The sequence below is a fragment of the Pristiophorus japonicus genome, chromosome 6 (assembly GCF_044704955.1).
Source record: "Pristiophorus japonicus isolate sPriJap1 chromosome 6, sPriJap1.hap1, whole genome shotgun sequence".
Classification (NCBI taxonomy): domain Eukaryota; kingdom Metazoa; phylum Chordata; class Chondrichthyes; family Pristiophoridae; genus Pristiophorus; species Pristiophorus japonicus.
Genome location: NC_091982.1, coordinates 261,149,408 through 261,175,782, shown reverse-complemented (window position 1 = coordinate 261,175,782; position 26,375 = coordinate 261,149,408). Strand labels below are relative to the sequence as shown.

Below are 26,375 nucleotides of genomic sequence, written 5' to 3'. Positions count from 1 at the left end.
TTTGTATAATATTTGTATAAGTATAACTAAGGATTTATTGTAGAATTTAATGACTTCCCTTCCCCCCCCACCTCGCTCCCGACGCCTAATTTGTAACCTGCGCCTGATTTTTTAAAGTGTAGACAAGGTTTTTTCAAGCCTACAAAAATCTTCACTTGCTCCATTCTAAGTTAGTTTGGAGTACGTTTTCACTGTGGAAACTTTCAAATCAGGCGTCAGGGCCAGACATGCCCCCTTATGAAAAAAAAATTCTGTTCAAAAGTGAAACTGTTCTACCTGACTAGAACTGCAGAAAACTTAAATGTGGAGAATTCCGATTTCTAAGATACTCCCGTTCTCCACCAGTTGCTCCTAAAAATCAGGAGCAAATCATGTGGAAACTTGGGGCCATAGTGTTCAGTCCAAAATAAGAAACAGCCAAAACACTCAATTAATTTGACAGGAGCAATATAGAGGCTAAAATTCCGGTCTTGCCAGGTCCGTAAGGAATATGTACAGAGCCGGCGAGGTCCCGCAAAAGCCGGTTTTCCGCACGCAATGCGCATACGCCAAAAAACGTTTTTTCCGATCTGTCAAGTTCTGGCTTGATTGACAGAGTGCACGCATCCCAGCAGCCAGGACATTCGCGCGGGCGAGATTGGGCTATTTGTACAACTCTTGCCCAGCGAATATCCTTAAAATTCTTGCGCCTGGTAAAAGCAGGCACATAGCCTACTTTTACCAGCGTAAGAGTTTTAAAACATATAAAAATAAAATTTTAAAACACATTGTTAAAAACCCTGTCCACTAAGGCAAGTTTATTTTAAATCCCATTAAAACACTTAAAAATAAAAATGTCCCCAATTTTTTTTGAAAACATTTAATTAACTTTAATTTCAGTTAATTTTAATTATGAGGTGTATTTTTTATTTTTTGTGTTTTTAATGTGTTTGGGTTTTTTCTCATTGATAGCAATAAGAATTCATAGATACGGAGTTCTCATTGCTATTAATGAGAATACTGTACCTGATTGGTTGTGCAGTCACACGTGAGTGCACCTCTGCGTCCGAACCTGGCGAACAGGAGCTCGCTCCGAGGTACATGAAGAGAAGGCCTCGCACAGGAATTGCAGGCGCGTCTGGGACCACCAGGTCATTTCGTTAAAAATTTTCGGGTCGGAGGTGTTCATCCAAAGGAAGCCTCTGACCCGAATTTCAGGCCAAATGTAACAAAAGGAACCGTTTCATCATTAATGGCCTTTAATGATAAAATATTGATTATACTATATTCAACTTGACAAAGAACCATAGGCTCAATTTTCCCCGTTTTTTTGGAGCAGGCTGCTCTTTTTGGCCTAAGTTGAAAAACCACGGTTTCCCCAATCAATTTGCACCAGTGTAAGTCAGTTAGTTACGATTTTTTTAGGTCAGTTTTTTTTCAGCCAAAGGGGGCGTAACCAGCCACCTACAGACAGAGAGAGAGAGAGAGAGAGTGTGAGTGTGAGTGTGAGTGTGAGTGTGAGTGCGAGTGTGAGTGCGAGTGCGAGTGCGAGTGTGAGTGCGAGAGAGAGAGAGTGAGAGAGAGTGAGAGAGAGAGAGAGAGAGAGTGAGAAAACAATCTGGGGACCGAGACTGGGACCGGGAGAATGGGAACCGAGACTGGGACCGGACCGGGAGAATGGGGACCGAGACTGGGACCGGACCGGGAGAATGGGGACCGAGACTGGGACCGGACCGGGAGAATGGGGACCGAGACTGGGACCGGACCGGGAGAATGGGGACCGAGACTGGGACCGGACCGGGAGAATGGGGACCGAGACTGGGACCGGACCGGGAGAATGGGGACCGAGACTGGGATCGGACCGGGAGAATGGGGACTGAGAATGGGACCGGACGGCAAGCCCTTCAGGCAGGGTTGGAGGTTTCTTTTAATGTGTTGGGATCTGGCTGTATGTTTCAGCTCACATTGTGTCCCTGGTTACCATGGCAGTCCGATCTTTTTGGCGCACATCAAGGCTCCACCCCCAAAACTAAAGGTTGGGTTAGGCCACGTCAAAATGAAGAAATCCAATGGGGAAACTTAGAATCTTTTTTTTGGCGTACTTAGGCCCTAAAAAAAAACATCGGGAGTAACTCAAGTACACCAAAAAAAATGCTTTGGGGAAAATTGAGCCCGACCTCTCAGTCTAGGGGGCCGCAAACATTCTTCTGTTTAAGAAATAGACAGATGTTAAAAACAATGCAAACAATTTTCTTGGTCTCATCTCTGCCTCAGTGCTGGACAGCAAAAGCGCACCAGGTATTTTCAGTCATGGACAATGAACATGGCTTGAGGGTACCCCTTGCATAAGCCCATCCCTGGTTGGAGCTTGCTCTTGGGAGTACTGCAGCTGTGCTGAAACTTGCACCTATTTTCCAAGATCGGGGCTCGAGAGGATCAGAAGTGCCTGTAAAATCCTGGGGAGCTTTTCAATTAAAAAATTATCCTGGAATCTCCACTAACCTTCCGGCACCGAGTGCCTCCATATCCCAGCTGACCAGCGTGTCCAGAGGCAAGCCGTATCAGCTTTCATTGGATGCCCCAGAACAGGGGCACTCAGTGACTGCAACCACAATGGGTTGAGGGGCTGGGAAAGCTCGCCTCCCGCCTCATTCGCATGCCTTCGTTGGGCCTATGCCTAGATCCGTCTCCTGGACAACGCCTGGAATCCCAAGGCAAAGTAAAGAGGGCCTAGACCAGTGTTCTTGTGAAAAATCAGCCCCACATATTACGGTTTCATCCTTCTGGAAGTATTTTTGCTTGATACTTCATACAAAATTTGGAATGTGGATTCAATTGGGCAAAAAAGTATATTTTTTCTTCCAAAATCACTAACCAAGATATTAGTCCTTGAGGTGTCTTTCTGGAGAGAGGCAGGCAAACTTCACTCTCTTTGAAAATTTGCTTCAATGGAAGGCAGACACACTTTGGACAATCACTGTTTGTTTTATTGACAACATGTGCGCACAAGAGCACGTGGTTCTAAACCAAGGTTCTAGAATAAAAATAAAATGCTCCAGTGTAGGAAATTTTCAATACTGCAATTGGATACCATTGCAGCTACAGGTCAAAATCAGCCAAATCTGCAGATGTTTGATTTTCTTTCTCACTGCTGGAGCAACAGCAGTGCACTGTTTCAAATGGGACAAATACTGAGCATTAGCCTGGAGCACAGCTTTAGTGCAGCATGGGACTGGAGAAGATTATATAGCCCTTGCGATTGCAGTGAGTAAAGCTCTTAAGGGAAATATCTCTCCAATTTCCCCCTTAGGTCAGTGAGCATATCTTACTGCACAAGAACAACCAATGATGGAGTGCAAAGCTTCAGAAAATATTAACCAGTATAAGACTGTAGTCTGGACATTCTACTCTACTTAATTACTTACTACTGATACAGACTAAGAAGTATCATGTATAGGTTATGATAAAATACATAATTTAAAAAATAATAATACATCCTTCAAGGGTTAACTTGCAGCTTTGTAATCATTCCATACCATCAGTAAAACAGCAATTGAGAGAGACTTACAATTGGTGATGTCTGGAGGTGCATACCCATCATTCATATACATGCTGGTGGGCTTTGCAACCTTCAAGTATACCACTTCTGCTGTGTTTTTCAAAGCAGTCACTGCATCTTCATGGGTAACTTCATCTAAACTGGCTGTGTTAACCTGAAAAACACAAGAATAATGAGTACATAATCTGGAAATCCATATGTGGATACCTGATATGTGACTCATGAGATCAATGCTTTCATATGCAGACAATGTAGTTAAACATTTGACAGTAAAGATAGTTCAATGACATATGCCAATTAAATGGAAGTCAACAAATATATGAGTAATTAATAGCATACTTGCTTTTAATGCAGAACAAATCCTTGCTAACTCCTTTAATTTATGATTTAATCAGCTCAGCAATAAAAATAAGAAATTTAACAACCTTAATCTGCTGTCTTATTAAAAACCAAGGAGGCTGATGAACAGAATTTGAAAAATCTGAACAGAGAGCGAGAGAGAGACAACATACAGACAGAAAGATGCACCATAAGCTAGCCCATTGCCTCTGCAACTTTTAGCATTTTTATTCCCCCTCCTCAAATTAACGACTGCTCCTTAGCTATGGGGCAGGCAATCAAATATCTCCACAACTGCTATCAATACCGCTTGCCAAGTCAACCCACCAGATGTTGTACTGGATTCATATAGGGAACGTTTACCATTGAATTCATGTGCAAGAATGGTTAAAGGTTAGACAGTGAACTTCCAACAACACATTTTCAGGGTTTGAAAATGTTTGGATTGGGAAACAAAATCATTAAAGCCATATTCACCATCAGCTTCACAAACACTTATCATGTTGCTGAATTTTCAGAGGTTTAACGCAGATTCTATCTGCAGAAGTAATTGTTACCGTGGAAAGTGTAGTGCCAATATTTGGGAGGTGAAAGTTGTATTTTTTCCAATAGGTTAGTGGTGATGGTTATTGCACCCAGATTTCAGGAAAGGGGAAAGTGCAGTATTAGCACAAGAATGGAAATCATCAGACGTATCAGTCAATTCAATAAAAATCTGCTATGTATTGCTTTAATTATTTTTTTGGCAAGTTTTTACCTTTTGGCATCCTTAGATAAATGGGCCAATTATACAATGAGCTTCATATAACATTGATTTTTTTTTCCAACTTCACTGAAAAAATCACAGTGCACTTATGTAACCTGAAGCAGTAAACTGGATGGTCAGAATCCTCATAAATTAGAGGTCTATGCATCTTGAGGGAATAACTGGTTACCATAGTTTCCAGCACTATATTGCGACAGAAACAACTGCAATGCTATAAATCTCCAGATAGCAATGACCAAATTGAAATTGTCAAATAAAATGCTCAATGTGGTCTCTTGGAAAAAAAAGAATGTTTGATACATTAATATCTAGCGTCAGTTAAGTATTAACAGTTCAATTAAAAATCCTTCTAAAAATATTTGTAGCTATTCTGATCAAGAATTTGTAGTTTTGTACTTACAAAACACTAAAGTGCAAGAGTATAATCCATAACCTAAGGAACCTACATTAACTAAATTCTCGGATGGAAAGAAATGTAAAGTTGCAGCTGGTAATGAATGAAGTAATGGTGTTGCTCTGCCATGATCAATATTCGGGACCAGAAAGGATGTGGATCGACATTGACATAATGGCAGCCAGCTGGAGATGGATTTGCTGCAGAGGTCACCTAAAATCACATTTTCCAATAGCGCAGACAAAATCATCGTTCTCCAGTTAGTTACTTTTGATGGGTACATTTCTCCTTTAGAGGAAGTCACACTATAAATAATTAGATGTGAACTCTACCCTCTATCCTGACAAAGCAGGCTAATAATTTGTACTCAGGCCAGTGCTACAGAAAAGCTTTACAATTAAAAAGACCTCTTCTTCCTCCAGAGGGACACGTGCACCAAATGAAGGTCCTTCCCTTTCAAACCATTGATTGAATTATGGGATGTTGTTCAATCTGCGCTCAACTGTCCCTTTTGGTGACAAGGCGATTGTTCAACTTGTAAATGCCACTTTTGAAGTCCCAAGAAATATGCTACAGTGCTGGTAAAAGGAAGCATCTTTCTGCCTTCCCCAGGCCTACCTGCCCAAACTAATACATGCATTTGCTGAGTGGGTATCAGAGCAACATCCGTCATCCCTGTGGTCTAAGCATGTATCAGCAGCCTCTGACTTTATACAGACTGGTCATAGTTTTACAGAATGCACAAATTTCATCCGCCTCATCAAATTCTGCAACAAAGATTTGTTAACCTATCGACAAGAGTAAACTTGGAACTTACTGCCAGAATCTTGTCCCCTATCTGTAGCCGGCCATCTTTATGAGCTGCTCCTCCTTCAATAATTTTGGTTACGTAGATGCTGTTATCTCCTGGAATGTGCTGGTTTCCAACACCTCCAGCTATACTGAACCCAAGACCTTTTTTGAAGGAGGGGAAAAAAAGACATTTACAAAACGACAGGATACAATTCATATTTCAATTCAACTAAAATTCTTGGAGGGGGAAAACACTACTCACAAACCGCCACAGGACATTTGTCAATTCAGCACCACATAAATTTCTAATTCCCAATGTGACCTTCATCCAATAATGTATTGCATCAATGTAACATTTTCAGTAGTGTCAAGACTAATGGGTTACAGATTATGTATCATCTTCTCATTAGCTTTCATTTTTACTTTCACCGACACTAATTCCTCATTCTAGTGTTCCTGCTAAACAGCATCCTCTAACATGTTCTTAGGGAGCCAAGTGTTGCTTAATAATTAGGTGTATTAATATCCCAGAGTGCAATATGAAAAATCTCACATCCAAGGTCCAGCAACCATAAAGTGGAAGTATAATAGACGTCAAACCGAAGATTTTACCAGGAAATAGTACAGAGAACTGAAAGGGAGCATGCCATATTGTCAGTAGTTTGTCATTGCAAAAAAAAGGAAACAAGAAAATCAGTCATAAATGAGAAGTTATTAGGAACAAGAATTCAGACTTTAGGTTCTGCAGGTCAAAAAATCAGATTCTCTGAAGCCAAAGTCCAGGCCTGAAGGGTATGGGATGTAAATCAAAATAGAAAGATTCTTACTCATGTTTCTTGATGTGAGTGCAGCCAGATTAGTTTCATGTATACAGAGCAATTCTAAATTACACACTTCAGATCCATTTGTTAATAGCGCCAAGACCTTTAGCTAGATCACCAGTGATCCAATGAAGACCACAAGTCACTGTGCTCAATGAACTACCTAGCGCCAAACATATCTGCCACCACAAGGCAACTGCAGATTTGTGATGCTAGGTCTACACGAAGTGGCCACAGAAAGGTCAGCTGCAACTATTGCGAAGAGTTCAAATTGCTCACCTGGAAACAGGGTAACTGGCATAGAGTCGTGAATTATCCCAAAATATAGGTTGTGTCACAAGAACGTAGAAAGGACAGAAGCAGAAAAGACTCTAATGCAGCTGGCTGCTCCCAAAAGCTAAAAACTCACTCATTTCCTCAAAATCAATCCAATTCTTCTTTAATTATTTGCACACCATCTGCCCTAATGGGCAGTCTATTTCACACATTCACAACCTTCTGCATAAAGTAGTTGTATCTAAATTTGTTGATGCACTTTCTCCAATAGGGAATTGTAAATCCAAGTTTGCAGGCAGCACTAAGTTAGGAGGCACAATATGTTGTGTGTATGGGAGGAGGAAGTTACAAAAGGACAGACTAAATTAGTGGGCAAAGCTAGAGCTGATGGAATTCAATGTGAGGAGGTGTGAAGTCATCCACTTTAGATCGGAGAAAGGAAAATCAAAATATTTTCTAAATGGTGAGAGACTAGGAACTGAAGGAGCAAAGGGATTTAGGTGTTCATGCACACAAATCATTAAAAGCTGGTGCACATGTACAAAAAGGCTAATGGAATGTTGGCCTTTAAGTCAAGGGAATTGGAATACAAAAGTGAGAAAGTGATGCTGCAGTTATACAGAGTCTTGGTCAGACTCCATCGGGAGTATGGTGTTCAGGGTTTAAAGGGTTAAAGTTTGAGGTTGGGTTGCATAAACTTGACTTGCATTCCTTTGAGTTGTGACAGCTGAGGGGCAATCTAAGTGAGGCGTTTAAAATAAAAGAATGTGATATGATAGATAAGAGGAACTATTCCCTCTGGTGGGAGAATCCAGAACAATAGGCTGTGGATGCTGGACCAATTGAAATTGACAAGACTGAGGTCGATAGATTTTTGTTGGGCAAGAGCATCAAGGAATATGGAACAAGGGGTGTAAATGGTGTTGAGATACAGAGCAGCCATGATTTACTCCTGTTCCTGTGTTCTCACTTCTAAACATGAGCCCGTGTGCCCTAGTTTGAGAGTTTATGGCAATCTCAAACATATCAATGGTCAACTTACCTTTCACTTTAAGAGTCTGGAATACTTGAACAGTGTCTCCCGAGAAAACAAACCTCGACTCTCCTCAGATGTATTAAACTAGGTATCAGTTTGGTTGACCATTCTGCAGCCTCCAACACCTGACTCTCCTTTCATCATATACAATCAGAATTGTACACAGCAATTCTCTACAACATAATGTCCTGTATGGACTCGTCATCACCTTCTGTACTGCATTACTCTAGCTATACATCCCACATGCCTGTGTGTGGAAGATTTTTGTGGGGAGGAGAGAAAGACCAGGCTGACGCAGAAAGAGAACACTGCCACATTTATCTAATTTATAAACAATGCCAGAATCTTTCAGACTTTAACATGTGCAATCTACAAAAAGTATGCAAAAACAGTTTGCTGTTCTTTGATGTAGAACCTACCTTTTGGTCCTTTAACAAGTTTTATTTCTAAGATCTTTTCAGTGACGGGTTTCCTTCTCCGCACGTATAATCGCACAATCGATCCAGCCTCTTTTAAAGCTTCTACTGCTTTGCTATGTGTTACTTCCCTTACATCTACATCATTTACCCGAAGGATGCAATCATTCACCCTAGAATAAAAATAAAGATATGACATTCAAACAAGCTTCAAGTTGGACAGAGATGCAGTTTATAAAAAAATGGATTGTTTGTGAAAAATGTATTACTGAAAACTGGCTTCTCTTAAAAAAATATTCCCTCATGTCTCCACCTTAATCTCTGCACCTTTATTTTATGATCTTCTTTCATTCCTCCCTTCCCCAGTTGTCTTGCTATTTTATTCTTCCTTGTCCTATGCATCATTGCTGGAATCTTTTGTTTCAGGAGTTGTTTATTTTGCTTTGTTTATGGTGCAGGGGTGAGCAGGTGAGCGTGAAATAAATAAGTAAAGAGGAAAAAAGGAAGGGAGAATAAAATAAATAGTTGTCAAGAATGAAAGGAGGAAACAGAATAATGAAACCTGAAGGAAGAACCAGCCTAGCGATTACATTTCCTGTACCGATGTGCCCAGAGACAGTCGAGCAAGTATTGGATTTTAGATTAATCCATGGGAAGGATACCTTTCAGCCAATTGAGATTGCTTTCCTCTTGAAGACAATTCCCCACACCTTGCTAACATATCTAGTGCAGGACTTTTGCTACCTATCTTGGAGACCAAGTGTGGAACATTCAAACCAGAGGTAAACAAATAGGAATACATTAACGTGATTTAAAAAAATTGAAGGTTCAGGGAATTAAATTGGTTTTCGCCAGTAGCACAATATGGGCTGATAGCAAAGCTGCAGCCTATGTTACACCATGCCCAATTTTCTTTGCCAATAACTACTGTTGAAGACCAAGTTCAATCCATCAGAGTCTTCCTGTGGATAAATGGAAGTTCCAACAGCCTCAAGGGCTCAAACTCGGCATGTGAACTTCTACATAGAGCTTCAATTTAAAACCGAGTTGAGAAGGAATTTTTTCTCCTAGAGGGTTGTGAATCTGTGGCATTCTCTGCCCAAGGAAGCAGTTGAGGCTAGTTCATTGAATGTATTCAAGTCACAGATAGATAGATTTTTAACCAATAAGGGAATTAAGGGTTACGGGGAGCGGGCGGGTAAGTGGAGCTGAGTCCACGGCCAGATCAGCCATGATCTTGTTGAATGGCGGAGCAGGCTCGAGGGGCTAGATGGCCTATTCCTGTTCCTAGTTCTTATGTTCTTATGTTCAAATGATGAACTGTTCTGGAGTGTGTTCAGTTTTGTCACTGGTACAGGTATTCTGTATTGAATTTTTGGATCAATATATTTTCTTACACTATCATTAAATTTCAAACTTTGATGAACACCAATACTAAATCAAATAATTTTAAGAACGCTACATAAAACTATTATGCTATTAGTGGCAATGGTAGATTCCACCACTAATATGTCAAATATACAACAGCACAATAACTTTGAAAGTGCATAAACTAAGCAGATTGCAACTGATTTCCTCCCTTCTTGCTCATTTATAACTGGATTCCTATATCCCCAAGCAGTACATGGCAGAATGATGGATACAGTAGGCTTAATACTGACATTTGTCATTTGAGTTCATTTAGAATGAAGCACAACTAATTGGGTTAAGATGTGCCACATATCATCCTAGGAAACAACCTCCAGAGATGAGGAAACATTATGAACATTTTATGCAAAAATGTACCAATTTGCAGTAGAAACCGTTAAAATTTTATTAGGATGATCACATATTCCATCAACTGTAAATCCTCATATGCTGAGCTGCGAACCTAAGCCATAGGATTAAGGGAGACAACAATAATGCTCTCAAAGTGGGAGAGAAAATGTTGAGATAAATTTGGGCCACCCCTGCATGTGATTCAAACAGCTGCCTTAAAGCAGAGGCCTCGGGATAACACCTGCACTGAATTAAAAATACTTCAGATTTTGTGACGGACACACCAATTTCTCTTACCTCGGTGCAATCTGTTCTAGGTTTTGAGATAGATCCAATCAGGTTGGAAGGAGTTCAGAGGGGTAGAAGAGGGTGTGAGCAAGGAGCATATAGTTGTCTGATCAACAGCAGTCAACTTTTACAATTGTTTCTCCTCTGAATTTTGTGCAAAACATCATTTAAAACATCTCAATCAGATCACCTCTCAATCTTCTACACTCAAAGCAATACAAACTATCTTCATAATTTAACCCACTAAGTCCAGTGCCATCCACCACTTTCAACATTCACTCCCTCCACCACCGGCGCACCGTGGCTGCAGTGTGCACCGTCTACAAGATGCACTGCAGCAACTCGCCAAGGCTTCTTCGGCAGCACCTCCCAAACCTGCGACCTCTACCACCTAGAAGGACAAGGGCAACAGGTGCATGGGAACACCATTATCTGTAAATTCCCCTCCAAGTTATATACCATCCTGACTTGGAAATATATCACCGTTCCTTCATCGTTTCTGGGTCAAAATCCTGGAACTCCTCCCCTAACAGCATTGTGGGAGCACCTTCACCATAAGGGCTGCAGCGGTTCAAGGCAGCGGCTCATCACCACCTTCTCAAGGCCCATTAAAGATGGGCAATAAATGCCGGCTTGGCCAGCGACACCCACATCCCGGAATGAATTTTTTTTTAAAGTTACATAATACTTTACAATGTTCTTACTCTTATAAAACAGCACAAACCGACTTCTCACAAGCAACACCGTGCACACACTCTGGCACTGGCACCGCTCACAGTAAATCAGACAACAGGTTCTCTTATATGGACAGGGGTGCTGTACTGTGCAATGCAGAATATATTATTTTTTGGCCATATGGTCAATTGAGGTGACAAACAGAGTATGTGGTCAATCAGACTTGTTAAATTGCTCTTTAATTTTGTACCCAGGATGGAATGTGATTAGGAAAGCTATTTTCAAGTGCATGGGCTACAGAAATGCAGACTCTTGTGCTGAGGTAAATTTTATTTACAGCAGGGTTTTGTACATTTCAAATGACTGGCTTCCAAGAGTTTTTTAAAAAGTGCTGAAGCTAGGATGAGCAGAAAATGCACACGCACACATACCTTTCTTAAACAATGTATTCCCTGTGTTTAGTAACTGGTGGAATTGTTTACAACCTCTATTATGCCTTACCTTTAATAATTAACCATTTCTAATGCCTACATTTACAGTTTCATTCACCATTAAAATCTGAAGTTCCCCCCACACCCCTGCCAAAAGCTAAAGAAACATCTCAACAGTAGCTTCTTTTTGTAAGACATGTTAATGCAGTCTTCACAATAGACATTATTGAATCAAAGTTTGTTTTACACAAGGGGAAATGGCATTGCGTTACGATTAGACGTACCGCAGTCTTCCATCCTGTGCAGCTGCACCTCCTGCAATGATTTTTGTAATGAATATGCTCGGATCATCACCAATGTGCGGATTATCTGTGCCACCTGCAATGCTGAAGCCGAGGCCAGAATTTCCCTATTGTAAGAGCATAAATAGAAAATCAGGCATAAAACTCATTTACGGAACACATTGGAGAAAATAAATCATGACAAAAACGATTTTGTGGGAATCGGTGAAGGTTTCATTTTTAATATTGCTTTCGTTAGCAACAGGTTCTTCTCCAATAAAGGAAAGCAATGCTTTACATTCTTGTTTCAGACAAATAGCAACAAAATGAGAATTTAAAAAATGTACATTAAAGGACAACAGCTCAACCAGAGACCATAGTCCCAAGGCAGATTGTAGAAGGTGGGTTCACAATCCCCGCTGATATTCTGATCTTAACCAGGCCATGAGAAGAGGTGCTGAGCAGAGGCCAGGTGCTTCCCAACAGGGAGAAGTGAAAGCATGCTGTATATAGCTACTGGCTAATGACAAAGTAGCTTTGGCAGAGATCTAGGAATAAGTCAGTGTGTTTGTGCCACCATCATGAAAAGACGTTCAATGAATTTGAGTAATGGATCAAGTAGATTTCAGTTATGCCCAAAACATATCTTTTCTTTGAAGGATGAATTTAGGGAAGTAAAATTAATGTTTTTTTCTGAGCTAATGTATGTTTTTTTTTAAAACATATTACATATTACCTTATACTTAGAATACAAAGTTTTTCCCCCAATATCAATTGCTTTTCTGCCACTGCACAAAAACCACAACTTGTTGAAATCGTGTTTTCTTTTCCAAGCTGGCAAAACTTCACTTAACAATCACACCCTGTCCAAAAGGTAACAGTAAAGGCCCACATATTCATTCTTCTTTCAGGTTTTTCAACTTACAAAATGATTTTGAAAATATTGGGAAGCCGGTTTTCGGGGCGTGATGCGCATGCGCCGAAAACCGGCTTTTCCGATCTGCCAAAATTCCTTTAGACAGATCCTACGCATCCCCCAGGAGAAGGACATCCGCGCGGCAAAGATTGGGCTATTTGCCCAACTCACGCCCAGCGAATGTCCTTCAAACTTTTACGAAGCAGTTAACATAAAAATTTAATTTAAATACACATTTTTATAGTAAACACCCTGTCCATTAAGGCAAGTTTATTTTTAACACTATTAAAATTCCCCAAAATATATATTTTTTCTAAAACATTTAATTTCATTTAATTTTTAATATGCGAGGTGTTTTATTTATTTATTATGCTGTGTTTGGGTGTTTTAAGGGGTTTTCTCATTGATAGTAATGGGAACTCGTACAAACGGAGTTCCCATTTTTATCAATGAGAATACTGCATCGTGATTGGTTGTCCAGGTACATGTGACTCCAGCTTGGACGCATACCTGAAAGACCGCTTCCCTTGCGCTGCGCAGCGAATCTCAGCCCCCGACCAGGATCTTACGTTCCTCAGAGACCACCAGGTACTTACGCAGATTTTTTTCGGGTCGGAGGCGTCCGTATGAAGGAAGCCTCTAACCTCAATTTCAGGTCCATTTTTTTAAAAAAATTCCAAAAAATATTTTTTTTCTAAAACATTTAATTACATTTAATTTCAATTCATTTTAAATATGTGAGGTGTTTTGAAAAAAAATGATTGCGCTGTGCTTCTTGTCTTAGGGGAGTATCCTCTGATAGTAATGGGAACTCGTACAAACTGAGTTCTCATTATTACCAATGATATTACTACCTAGTGATTGGCGGTCCAGACCCACGTGATTGCAATATAGACGTCCGTAAGTGGAAGACAGATCCCCGTACACTGCGCAACGAATGAACGCCTCAGACCTACATTTCTCCGGGACCAACAGGTAGTTTCGGAGATTTTTTTCGGGTCAGATGCGTTCGTACGAAGGAAGCCTCCGACCGCAATTTCCCCCCCCCCCATTGTCCCAAATCTTTTTGCTTCTAGCAACTACACATGCAACTAATCACTGACTTCGGAACCACATAGAAACAAAGAAAATAGGTGCAGGAGTAGGCCATTCGGCCCTTCTAGCCTGCACCGCCATTCAAATGAGTTCATGGCTGAACATGCAACCTCAGTACCCCATTCCTGCTTTCTCGTCATATCCCTTGATCCCCCGAGTAGTAAGGACTACATCTAACTCTCTTTTGAATATATTTAGTGAATTGGCCTCAACAACTTTCTGTGGTAGAGAATTCCACAGGTTCGCCACTCTCTGGGTGAAGAAGTTTCTCCTCATCTCGGTCCTAAATGGCTTACCCCTTATCCTTAGACTGTGACCCCTGGTTCTGGACTTCCCCAACATTGGGAACATTCTTCCTGCATCTAACCTGTCTAAACCCATCAGAATTTTAAACGTTTCTATGAAATCCCCTCTCATTCTTCTGAACTCCAGTGAATACAAGCCCAGTTGATCCAGTCTTTCTTGATATGTCAGTCCCGCCATCCCGGGAATCAGTCTGGTGAACCTTCGCTGCACTCCCTCAATAGCAAGAATGTCCTTCCTCAAGTTAGGAGACCAAAACTGTACACAATACTCCAGGTGTGGTCTCACCAAGGCCCTGTACAACTGTAGTAACACCTCCCTGCCCCTGTACTCAAATCCCCTCGCTATGAAGGCCAACATGCCATTTGCTTTCTTAACCGCCTGCTGTACCTGCATGCCAACCTTCAATGACTGATGTACCATGACACCCAGGTCTCGTTGCACCTCCCCTTTTCCTAATCTGTCACCATTCAGATAATAGTCTGTCTCTCTGTTTTTACCACCAACTCCACCAGTAAATATACAACGGAGTGAGTTGTAGATTTCACCTTTCGAGTATAAATTGTTCTATTGCATCAATTCCCTTGGTGTATATATGCCAGTGATATCTGTATTATGCCTTTTACAAGAACAGTATTTTGATGAGTTATTCCACCAGAATTAGGAATCAGATTTTGTTTTAAACTCTCTTCAGGAAGCTAACCAACCATCCATGAGCCAACAAATCTAACTAATTAAGCTTTGTCCTCCAGTAGTCAATGCAACACTGGAGGTTATTGCTGCAGTTAATTATATTGCTACATTTAGCAACAATGAACAGATGTCCCAAATCTGAAATATTTGACATAAAAATCGTTGTTAAATTATTTTGAGATGTCAATAAAAATATTTAATTCAAAATCAATGGCACCACCGTTTTTATTTTACATTTGGCCATATGCAAAAGTTTTCAATTATCCCAAAGTGAAGATAAAAATGTAGTCTCAATATTGCTCATGTTATATTCAGCTCAGTTACTAAGTTAAATCCACATGTAATTATCCTACAAGATCTCTCTCCATCCATTCAGAAGTATAGTCCAGACTCATTCAAGGGTTATCAGCAGATTCTGGTCTTCATTAATCCTAATCACTATGTTCACACATGAAAGGGCTGAAAGAAATTGTTTTTCCATCAGCTTGGAAACGGACAAGGACAATGAGGAATGAGACTTTCATTTCAGTTATGTACGCAAGCAATAATAAATCTAAGTCAGGGGAGGGAAGGGTTTTTCCTGTCACTTATACTAAAGTGGTGGCACTTCAGATGTCATGAACATTTAAGGTTTGCTACCAACACAAATTGGTCATGGCTTTCTTGCGCTATAAATATGCACCCACAAGTCTGCTATCTGCTACTTCACTCAAACATAACATGAATCATTTGACAGTTTTTTGACCATTAGCACATTCACTCATACCTCCGGGAAAGGATTATACAAGGAATATCCTATTAAGACAAATAATATGCCTTTCTTTTTCTTCGATTATCCTCCACATACAACAGTTTTATTCTGGCCCAGTACCTGCTCTTGCAGGTAGAGGGTGGACAACTTGATCTGATGTAAAAGTATGTAACTTTCAACAGCAGGCACAGCAAGTGATGTGTGAATGATCTGAGGGACTGTTACCATCTTGGGCTCTGTGGTGTGCCTAATGTCCAAGATAAAAGTATTCCATCCATTTGAAGGAAACTCCAGGGATGAAGAGATCTACTGGCTTCCAGTTTAGTCAGTCTTCTGGCCACCCTCCACTGGGATAGAAAAATGCAATGTATGCAGGTATTAGCATATGCTGTGTTGTGCAAGGGAAATAATGTGAGGCTTTTTTTTTTAAGCTGACAGCTTCTGTTATTCCACTGGCAACAGCTGTAAAATTCTTACAGCTCCCAAGAGTTAAGAAGGATGGCTGATTTTGTTGAGAATGGAGTCTGCCGGTTGGTGTTCATCATGCTTAGACTTAGCTGGCTTAGGTTTTGCTGATGCTTCATGTAAAGATCTAACAAAGATCTTCATCTGCTTGGTAAGAACCCACTTACCATTAACAGTTTGTAAAGGAGTTGCCTGGAATTAAGAACATAAGAAATAGGGAGTAGGCCATTTGGCCCCTCGAGCCTGCTCCACCATTCAATAAGATCATGGCTGATCTGATCATGGACTCAGCTCCACTTCCCTGCCCGCTTCCCATCACCCTTTACTCCCTTATCACTCAAAAATCTGTCTATCTCCGCCTTAAATATATTCAATGATCCAGCCTCCATAGCTCTCTGGGGCAGGGAATTCCACAAATTTACAACCCTCAAGAAATTCCTCCTCATCTCAGTTTTAAATGGGCAGCCCCTTATTCCAAGACAATGTCCCCTAGTTTTAGTTTCCCCTATGAGTGTAAATATCCTCTCTTCAACCACCTTGTTGAGCCCCCTCATTATCTTATTTGTTTCAGTAGGATCACCTCTCATTCTTCTGAATTCCAATGTGCACCAGCCCAACCTACTCTCATCAGTCAACCCCCTAATCTCCAGAATCAACCTAATGAACCATCTCTGAACTGTCTGCAATGCAAGTATATCCTTCCTTAAATATTAGAGCAAAACTGTACGCAGTACTCCAGGTGTGGCCTCACCAATACCCTGTACTGTTGTAGCAGGACTTCTCTGCTTTTATACTCTATCCCCCTTGCAATAAAGACCAACATTCCATTTGCCTTCCTGATTACTTGCTGTACCTGCATACTAACTTTGTGTTTCATGCACAAGGACCTCCAGGTCCCTCTGTACTGCAGCACTTTGCAATTTTTCTCCATTTAAATTATAATTTGCTTTTCTATTATTTCTGCCAAAGTGGATAACCTCACATTTTCCCACATTATACTCCATCTGCCACATTTTTGCCCACTCATTCAGCCTGTCTATACCCCTTTGCAGATTTTTTTGTGACTCCTCACAATTTGCTTTCCCACCCACCTTTGTATCATCAGCAGCCTTGGCTACATTACACTCGGTCCCTTCATCCAAGTCATTAATAGATAGTAAATAGTGGAGGACCCAGCACTGATCCCTGCAGCATCCCAGCAAATCAGAGATCTGGAATCTGATGTATTTGAGAATGAAAAGCTCTACACACCAGACTTCATACCCAAGTTGACAGAATTTATGGCACACTTGCTGCAGTTTTGAAATTGCTCATTTGTCCATTGGAATATTAGCTAATTATTTTCAGTGAAGATATTCCTTCACAGACTATACCTGTAACTCTTGCGGGGCATCTGGCCAAGTTAGATAAGAGGCCATTCTTGATTGGAGTGTCCCTTGGACTATACTTGCCGACCCATTACTCAATTTCATTGAACTTTTCATAGGGCAAGACTATTATAGTATGCTCCCTCATCGTGGTTGTTTTGTATGCATTTGAATTACCATGGAGGAGTTGGAAAATATGAAATAAATAGTATGTGTGTGGACTTCAGTTTCTCGATTGTTGTTCAGATTTTAGACAATAGAACATTTTTATTTTCTGAAGTATGCTAAATCTTTGGGCATGTAAGTTTTTGAAAATTTTTCTGAGTATCAAATCAAATTTTTGATTAGAACTGGCCAAAAATAACATTGTTTGGAGAGAGACAAGCATTCAGTTCAAAGGAATGTTGGCCAAATCCTTTGTCAAATCAGCGATTTCCCAGAACAGGAACCCCTCCCGCCTCCACAAATTCAGAGCCAAATGCTACACACTGAAGTAACTCCTACTGAGGTAGTTTGTTTCTGTGATTACTATGTGACTGTATGGTGTCAGGCAAGGATTACATTTATGAATCAATTTCCTTATTGGCAATACAGTTCATAATGACTAATAAATGACATTAATGTACCAGCCAACATCATGGTTAGACCTCAAAGCAATGGCCTCGTTCAAGTCCTGGGCACCAAACTTGATAAATAATTTTTACATTTTCTAAGTGTGCTATCTATTTTAGCGTCTCTCAAAACAGAAATTAATCTTACAAGAAAAGGAGGGAATTACCATGGGGATTTGACACGTCATAAGAAATACATGACATGATCAGGACATTAAACACCTTAAAGGAAGAAATATGAACACTGTGATTTCCCTTCTGTATGACTACCATTCTGTGGAGAACAGAAACAGAGGGACTGATCAAAGACAAGGACTTTATTAAATAATGATCACAGCTGTTTGAAATGCAGTTGAATACAAGATTTCCTGACAACCAACTGCGGAATAATTGAACAAATTTACAGTAATATCAATTATTAATCTTCTTATACAGCGGTCATACATCAAGGACGCAGAGCACAACAAAATTTAGCAATCATACTGTTAAGATTTTGCAGCTAACAAAAATTGACCAAAGGGAAATTAAAGCCTACAATAGAAAACATGAATATCACACTGATATGAATCGAGAGAGAGCCAGATCAATAGTTCCACTAAATATTACATCACGTTAATGACAAATTTATGCATTTCATAGTACTTCATTAAAAAAAATTTAATTTTGTGACAACCTTTTCAAACATATTTAGAATTTGACAGGAAGTTGTGTGCTCTGTATATATATTCAAACTGCAAATGAATTAGCAGTTAGATCAGATTAGTTTGTTGTTATATCATAAGGGTGGATGGTCAGCTCGTGCAGGTTAATTCTCTCTCCACTCTTTAACACGCAATGAACCCCTTCTGAACTAAGAGGTCAGACATGCAACCTCATTTTCTGTGATCCTCCAACCTCCCTCGATGAGCAGGAATTTGCCACATGGTTAACAGTAGCCATAAACAAGGCTTTGTCTGATTCAATGGCACACTGCTTTGCAGTGACAACACAAATACCTTTTTTTCCACGATATTTTTCTCGGAGCAAACATTTTGGTTGCGAACATGTGGATGTGCATAATACTGCACAGATGAAGCTTGATACTTGTGCTATAGCCTTTACTAAAACTAACTGAGATTTTGCTGCTACATTCAATGAAAAATAGTTTCAGATTTTTACATATTGTATTCATAAATGTACAATGATATAAAAAAATGTTTGCATCTCAAATGGCTCCGCATGTTTAACCAGGAAGTATCTTGAGCCATACAAACCAGAAAAGCCCCAGCTTCCAGCACTAAGTTTGCTGGTTTCAGCTGTGGTGGTAGAGTGGCAATTGGTTTCAATGCCCTTGAGATTTGGGGAGGGAGGTGAAAGAGAGAAAAGGAAAAATAAACTAGCCAGCAGTCCCATCCCTGGAGGTGTGCTGGAAAGAGACAAGATTAGGATCAACTGGGATACCTCGGAAATTCAATAGCTGCTGATACTCACCATTAAGGCTCATGTGAATGGCCAGTTAGCTGAGGTGATGGAGGGTAACTGTTGCCAGTGGAACAGTACCCAAGCAAGGACACAATGTCTTCATTGGGGGATGTGGGGGGTGAAATTGTCAGGAAAAGACTGATGTCAAAGAAAAGGTAGCTTCATGAAATGCATTTTGACACTGAATTTCTCATGAAAATTTCTGTAACTGGAATATTCACATGGTGGATTCAAGAGAAAAACAAAAGAAGCCATCTCACCCTTTCAAGCGTGATTTCTTCATATTCATAATCTGCATCTGTACCATTAACCTGCAAAACAACCAAAGGTACAAGTAAATTGCCAACTTAGAAAAAGTTATTAAATCACATTAGAAAAATATCTCAAAATGCATCACATTTTAAGGAAAGCTTTCAGATTGATTGGTCAGGATTATCATTAGGAATTGCAACGATTACTTCTATGGTGTGGATTCGTGTTCACAGGAAACAGATGGAAACCGAGCTGTCGGAGTACACTTAGGACCCAGATTTTACTGCTTTCCAATCGTTTATCTTAAAAATAATATAACAGTTAGATGAAACCCAATGATCACTCATCATCATCATCATCATCATCATCATAGGCAGTCCCTCGAAATGAGGATGACTTGCATCCACGCCAAAAAAAGGACGAGTTCACAGGTGTTTCAATGAAGGACCCAAACTACATCCTGAAGGGTGGAAGATGCCTGTGCGTGGATTTTTTTTAACGTGGGGTGGCCGTTGCACACCAGCCACCACATGGGCTTGACAGAGCTAGGTCTTCGTCCAGTGGCAAGAATTACTCAAGACAACTGGAGACCTGCTCTGCTGCACGAACCTAGTGCGCACACGTATCGCAGTGTGGGCTGGTCAGTGCTGCCCCTGGGCCCCAATCACTACACCATTTATCTCTCTACATAAATTACACCTTCCATGATCTGCAAATCTGAATGAGTTACTCCTATAACAGTATAATCTTTTGGCAGTCAAATAAAAGTCTCAAGTGCAATTTCAACACTAGAGCAAATGCATTAGATTTTATGGCACCAACAAAAATCAGTTAAGTGACAAATTACACTGTGACCTAATTACTTTTAGCTAAAATCAGAAGCAGCGGAGAAAAAAGCATTCTGTATATTACTACAATAATGTACCAGTAAGCACCTGGTAAATGTTAACTTACTCTTATGGTATTCTACAGTACAATATTTATTAATGCTGGTTATGCTGCAAACTGGATAAGCTGTATGCATCACAGCAAAGAAATTGGATACTTGCAGACAACATAGTTGATTATGGGATAGACCAGTATTAGGTGGTCTACCAATAAACTACAGAGTGTGGAATGCAAAGAAATGAGGAAAGAACAAAAAAAGAGCAGAAATAAAAATGACAAAAGGATGTCTTTTGTGAAACTGACTGGTTGGTAGGGAGGTTAGAACAACAGGATTGCCATGCTGATGGATGGACAGCAGAAAGATATGGAGCACAACTTATTTCATTATAGGCTCAGGGAAGTAATGACTATTTCCCTATTAGTATTGAATCGTTTTCAGAGTGTTAGGTGGGGGCACGACAGATTTGCCTCTACCAGTTGGAAACAGCATCTCACCCAACTCTGGCAACAATGGCAGGTTGATATCATCATCAGTTGATGGTAAAATGATAAATGGTACTCTTGCTTAGTCCAGAGTCTTTGATAACACATACCAGTTGTGGAGCTCTTGCAGTTTCTACTGGAACCACCTAAAGGAGCTTGTGTAGGATTTCTCCCTCCCCATCATATCTGGCATTCCTGCTTTGACTATTTTTGAACATGATCACCGTAGGAAATTATGGGGAAGTAAACCGGTTTCTCAATATTCCACAAAACAGCATATTGGTCATTTTAATGCTGTACAACATCACTTTGTAAAGAAATTTAGCTTTTGATTAGCTGGATAATTGCATATAACCACTGTTACAAAACATCACTGAGAGCCACATTTATCTAATGAATCAATAGTGGTGGCACTGTGTTTAGTATTTTACTAAACTGGCTCGAGAGAGAGAACTTCAGAGCCAGTTTAAATCAGTCCTTTTACATCTGAATTATTCAGCAGTACAAACTAACAATGGAATTTAGAAACAACTTGGCCTGAGCTAATGGCAACTGACCCAAACTCCCAGTGTTGAGTACACTTAAGTCATTCAGAGAAATGATGGGAGAGCCTCATTTCAGTGTTCAACTTGATATTTTCTGTATCGTCCGCTGAACACAGTGAAGCAGAATTAAAAAAACACTTACTTTATTCAGCACTACTTGACAGTAGACCCCTTTAAGATTCATAATACCCAGCCACTGCATTTTTAAAAGTGCATTTGATTGGACAGTTGGGGTGGTCATAATCATATCATTTAACCTTTTTAAGCATTCTCTAAGATGCAAGCACCACATTGCAAATATGAAATGTACTTTTCTCAGATGAAATGTTTCAAGATTATATAAAAAAAGATTATATCTACACATGCCACATACAGAAAGCATTCAGTGCTGTCTGCTACCATCTGAAGTGTCAGGGAAATGAAATGAGGACAGAAGCTTTCATTGAAACTTTGAAGAGAAAAGAGAAACTGATTGAGATACAGTTTTATCCGTCTCTTCTTACAATGACACGTGCAGTGAGCCAGAAACAGATCTCCTGCCTGGTCTCGCAGTGGAACGGGATACTTCAGATAGGGAAGTAGGCAAATTAATTTAAATAGTTGAATAGAGAAAAGGCTGCTTGCAGTGGAATTCACACTGCTGTCAATCATGCACTTATAAGATGAGGAATTTAGATAAAAGGAAATCACACTGGGCTGTATTTTGCGGAAGAAATAATGATGAAGCTAACAGCACTTAGTTATTAAAGAGTAAATCGGACAGCAACTTCCGGCAACTGCACATCGCAGTTAAACGTGGAAATCAAGAAGTTGGCGTCCAAGTTGTCGTGCTCCTCCCGAAGCTTAGCTATTCTGGTATCTCACCAAGAGGCTCGGCATTGAAACACATGGAACATCGTGAAGTTGCTGTACTTATCAGATATATACCCAGTAAATTCACCAGAAAAAGTTAGGGCTAGTCCATTCCAGTGCAAGTAAATTTTTAACAGAATGATAAGTCTTAATTACAGCCAATCTCCCTGGCACTGAAAATAACTTTTACAAGTGTGGAGTTTCATTCCTCAATCTTTTAATTATTGTTGGGAGATTTTAAAACATAAAATAATTACATTTTTAAAAAAAACTTTTTCTTTATCTTTCTCAATCCGATCTTTCTTCCCCTCTCTCTATTTTGCTTTCTGTACATAATTCGACATTGAATTAAATATTCTAGCTGTCGCTTGCTGGTTCAGACTCTGAGATACACAGTTGTTCGCACTGTGCACACAGGTACCAGAGCCCCTGCATAGGGCACTGTTCCAAAATGGCTTTTTAATTACAGCAAGTTCCAATTTAAATACGCTTAAAGCAGAACTATATAAAGATTTATTTATTAATTTTGATTTTTCAGATTGTGGGCGACATTGGCAACGTTACATTTATTGCCCATCCCCAGCTGTCCTGAGGTGATGGGTTGCCTTCACGAAATTTCATAGCAATTGAATTTGTGCAAGTATGATACATGAGGGAAATATTTATCAAACTGCAGTAACCAAGGAAAATGCTATAAAAATCTATGGTTCTATGATTCTAATATGCTGAACTGTATGATTAATGTCACTTTACTGGAACAGCAGTTCACACACTGTAAAATGAGGCTTATGAAAATACACACACCTTTGGGTAAAGAATGAATCATTCTCCATGCTCCACTGGGTGAAAACTGAAACTTTTAAAAATTTCAAGGCTTGCATTGATTGCCTATCTCGAGTTGCCTTGAGAATGTAGTGGCAGGCTGCCGCCTTGTGCAAACGTTACTGAACACAACCAATTAGATACTCAAGTTAAACCTGCGGGTTTTTTTAAAAACACTTAGGCCCCAAGTTTCGACATGATTTGCTCCTGATTTTTAGGAGCAACTAGTGTAGAACAGAGTATCTTAGAAATCGGAATTCTCGCCATTTAGTTTGCTCCAGTTCTAGTCAGTTAGAACAGTTTCACTTTGGAACAGAATTTTTTTTCCAAAAGGGGGCGTGTCCGGCAAATTACGCCTGTTTTCAAAGTTTCGGCAGTGAAAACTTACTCCAAACTAACTTAGAATGGAGTAAGTGAAGATTTTTGTACGCTCGAAAAAACCTTGTCTACACTTTAGAAAATCAGGCGTAGGTTACAAATCAGGCGTAGGGAATGGGGGGGGGGGAGGGGTGTTTAAATGGAAGTTTACAAACATTAAACACTTCAGTTTTACAAATAAAGAGCCATCATTAATAATAAATGATAAAAACATCAATAAATCAACCAATAAATCAATAAAAAAAAAATTATTTTTTTAAAATCAATAAATAAAACATTTTCTACTTACCGACTGCAGCACCGGGAGCCCTCCAACAGCATGCTGGGATGCCCCCTCCCCCCACCGTGTCTCTGTCAGTGTCTCTATCTCTCTGTCTGTCTGTGTGTCTCTCATTCTCTGTCTGTCAGTGTCTGTGTTTCTGACAGCGAGGGGAGGGGGAGGAGGCGTAGAGGGAGAGGAGGGGCAGGGGGAGGAGAAGGGGGAGGGGGGAGGAGGAGAAGGAGAAGGAGGAGGAGGAGAGGAGGAGAAGGAGGAGGAGGAGAGGAGGGGAAAGGAGGTGGGGGGGGGAAAGGAGGTGGGGGGGGGAAAGGAGGTGGGGGGGGGAAAGGAGGTGGGGGGGGGAAAGGAGGTGGGGGGGGGAAAGGAGGTGGGGGGGGAAAGGAGGTGGGGGGGGGAAAGGAGGTGGGGGGGGGGAAAGGAGGTGGGGGGGGAAAGGAGGGGGGGGGGAAAGGAGGTGGGGGGGGAAAGGAGGTGGGGGGGAAAGGAGGTGGGGGGGAAAGGAGGTGGGGGGGGGAAAGGAGGTGGGGGGGGGAAAGGAGGTGGGGGGGGAAGGAGGTGGGGGGGAAAGGAGGTGGGGGGGAAAGGAGGTGGGGGGAAAGGAGGTGGGGGGGGAAAGGAGGTGGGGGGGGAAAGGAGGTGGGGGGGAAAGGAGGTGGGGGGGAAAGGAGGTGGGGGGGGGAAAGGAGGTGGGGGGGGAAAGGAGGGGGGGGGGAAAGGAGGTGGGGGGGGGAAAAGGAGGTGGGGGGGGAAAGGAGGTGGGGGGGAAAGGAGGTGGGGGGGGGAAAGGAGGTGGGGGGGGAAAAGGAGGTGGGGGGGGAAAGGAGGTGGGGGGGGGAAAGGAGGTGGGGGGGAAAGGAGGTGGGGGGGAAGGAGGTGGGGGGGAAAGGAGGTGGGGGGAGAAAGGAGGTGGGGGGGGAAAGGAGGTGGGGGGGGAAAGGAGGTGGGGGGGGAAGGAGGTGGGGGGGGAAAGGAGGTGGGGGGGGAAAGGAGGTGGGGGGGGAAGGAGGTGGGGGGGAAAGGAGGTGGGGGGGGAGAAAGGAGGTGGGGGGGGGAAGGAGGTGGGGGGGGGGAAGGAGGTGGGGGGGGGAAGGAGGTGGGGGGGGGAAGGAGGTGGGGGGGGGAAGGAGGTGGGGGGGAAGGAGGTGGGGGGGGGAAAGGAGGTGGGGGGGGGAAAGGAGGTGGGGGGGGAAGGAGGTGGGGGGGGGAAGGAGGTGGGGGGGGGAAAGGAGGTGGGGGGGGAAGGAGGTGGGGGGGGGAAAGGAGGTGGGGGGGAAAGGAGGTGGGGGGGGGAAAGGAGGTGGGGGGGGGAAAGGAGGTGGGGGGGGGAAAGGAGATGGGGGGGAGAAAGGAGATGGGGGGGGGAGAAAGGAGATAGAAACATAGAAAATAGGTGCAGGAGTAGGCCATTCGGCCCTTCTAGCCTGCACCGCCATTCAATGAATTCATGGCTGAACATTCAACTTCAGTACCCCATTCCTGCTTTCTCGCCATACCCCTTGATCCCCCTAGTAGTAAGGACCTCATCTAACTCCTTTTTGAATATATTTAGTGAAATGGCCTCAACAACTTTCTGTGTTAGAGAATTCCACAGGTTCACCACTCTCTGGGTGAAGAAGTTCCTCCGCATCTCAGTCCTAAATGGCTTACCCCTTATCCTTAAGACTGTGACCTCTGGTTCTGGACTTCCCCAACATTGGGAACATTCTTCCTGCATCTAACCTGTCTAACCCCGTCAGAATTTTAAACGTTTCTATGAGGTCCCCTCTCATTCTTCTGAACTCCAGTGAATACAAGCCAGTTGATCCAGTCTTTCTTGATAGGTCAGTCCCGCCATCCCGGGAATCAGTCTGGTGAACCTTTGCTGCACTCCCTCAATAGCAAGAATGTCCTTCCTCAGGTTAGGAGACCAAAACTGTACACAATACTCCAGGTGTGGCCTCACCAAGGCCCTGTACAACTGTAGCAACACCTCCCTGCCCCTGTACTCAAATCCCCTCGCTATGAGGGCCAACATGCCATTTGCTTTCTTAACCGCCTGCTGCACCTGCATGCCAACCTTCAATGACTGATGTACCACGACACCCAGGTCTCTTTGCACCTCCCCTTTTCCTAATCTGTCACCATTCAGATAATAGTCTGTCTCTCTGTTTTTACCACCAAAGTGGATAACCTCACATGGGGGGGGGGGGGGAGGAAAGGAGATGGGGGGGAGAAAGGAGATGGGGGGGGGGGGGAGAAAGGAGATGGGGGGGGAAAGAAAGGAGATGGGGGGGGGGGGGAGAAAGGAGATGGCGGGGGGAGAAAGGAGATGGGGAGGGGGGGGGAAGAGAAAGGAGATGGGGGGGGGGAAGAGAAAGGAGATGGGGGGGGGGAAGAGAAAGGAGATGGGGGGGAGGAGAAAG

General features: G+C 41.9%; 1 protein-coding gene across 7 annotated transcripts in view; it reads right to left on the bottom strand.

Annotated features, from left to right (window-relative positions):
• Positions 1-26,375, bottom strand: part of LOC139266063 (disks large homolog 1) — a 493,057-nt gene that overhangs the window by 153,873 nt on the left and 312,809 nt on the right. For all 7 annotated transcript variants that reach the window (XM_070883900.1, XM_070883901.1, XM_070883902.1 and 4 more), the window contains 5 exons: positions 19,734-19,784; positions 11,815-11,939; positions 8,382-8,551; positions 5,855-5,991; positions 3,548-3,692 (listed from right to left, as the gene is read on the bottom strand). In XM_070883900.1, the coding sequence (XP_070740001.1) occupies positions 3,548-3,692; positions 5,855-5,991; positions 8,382-8,551; positions 11,815-11,939; positions 19,734-19,784 (628 nt within the window). The remainder of the gene's footprint in view (positions 1-3,547; positions 3,693-5,854; positions 5,992-8,381; positions 8,552-11,814; positions 11,940-19,733; positions 19,785-26,375) is intronic.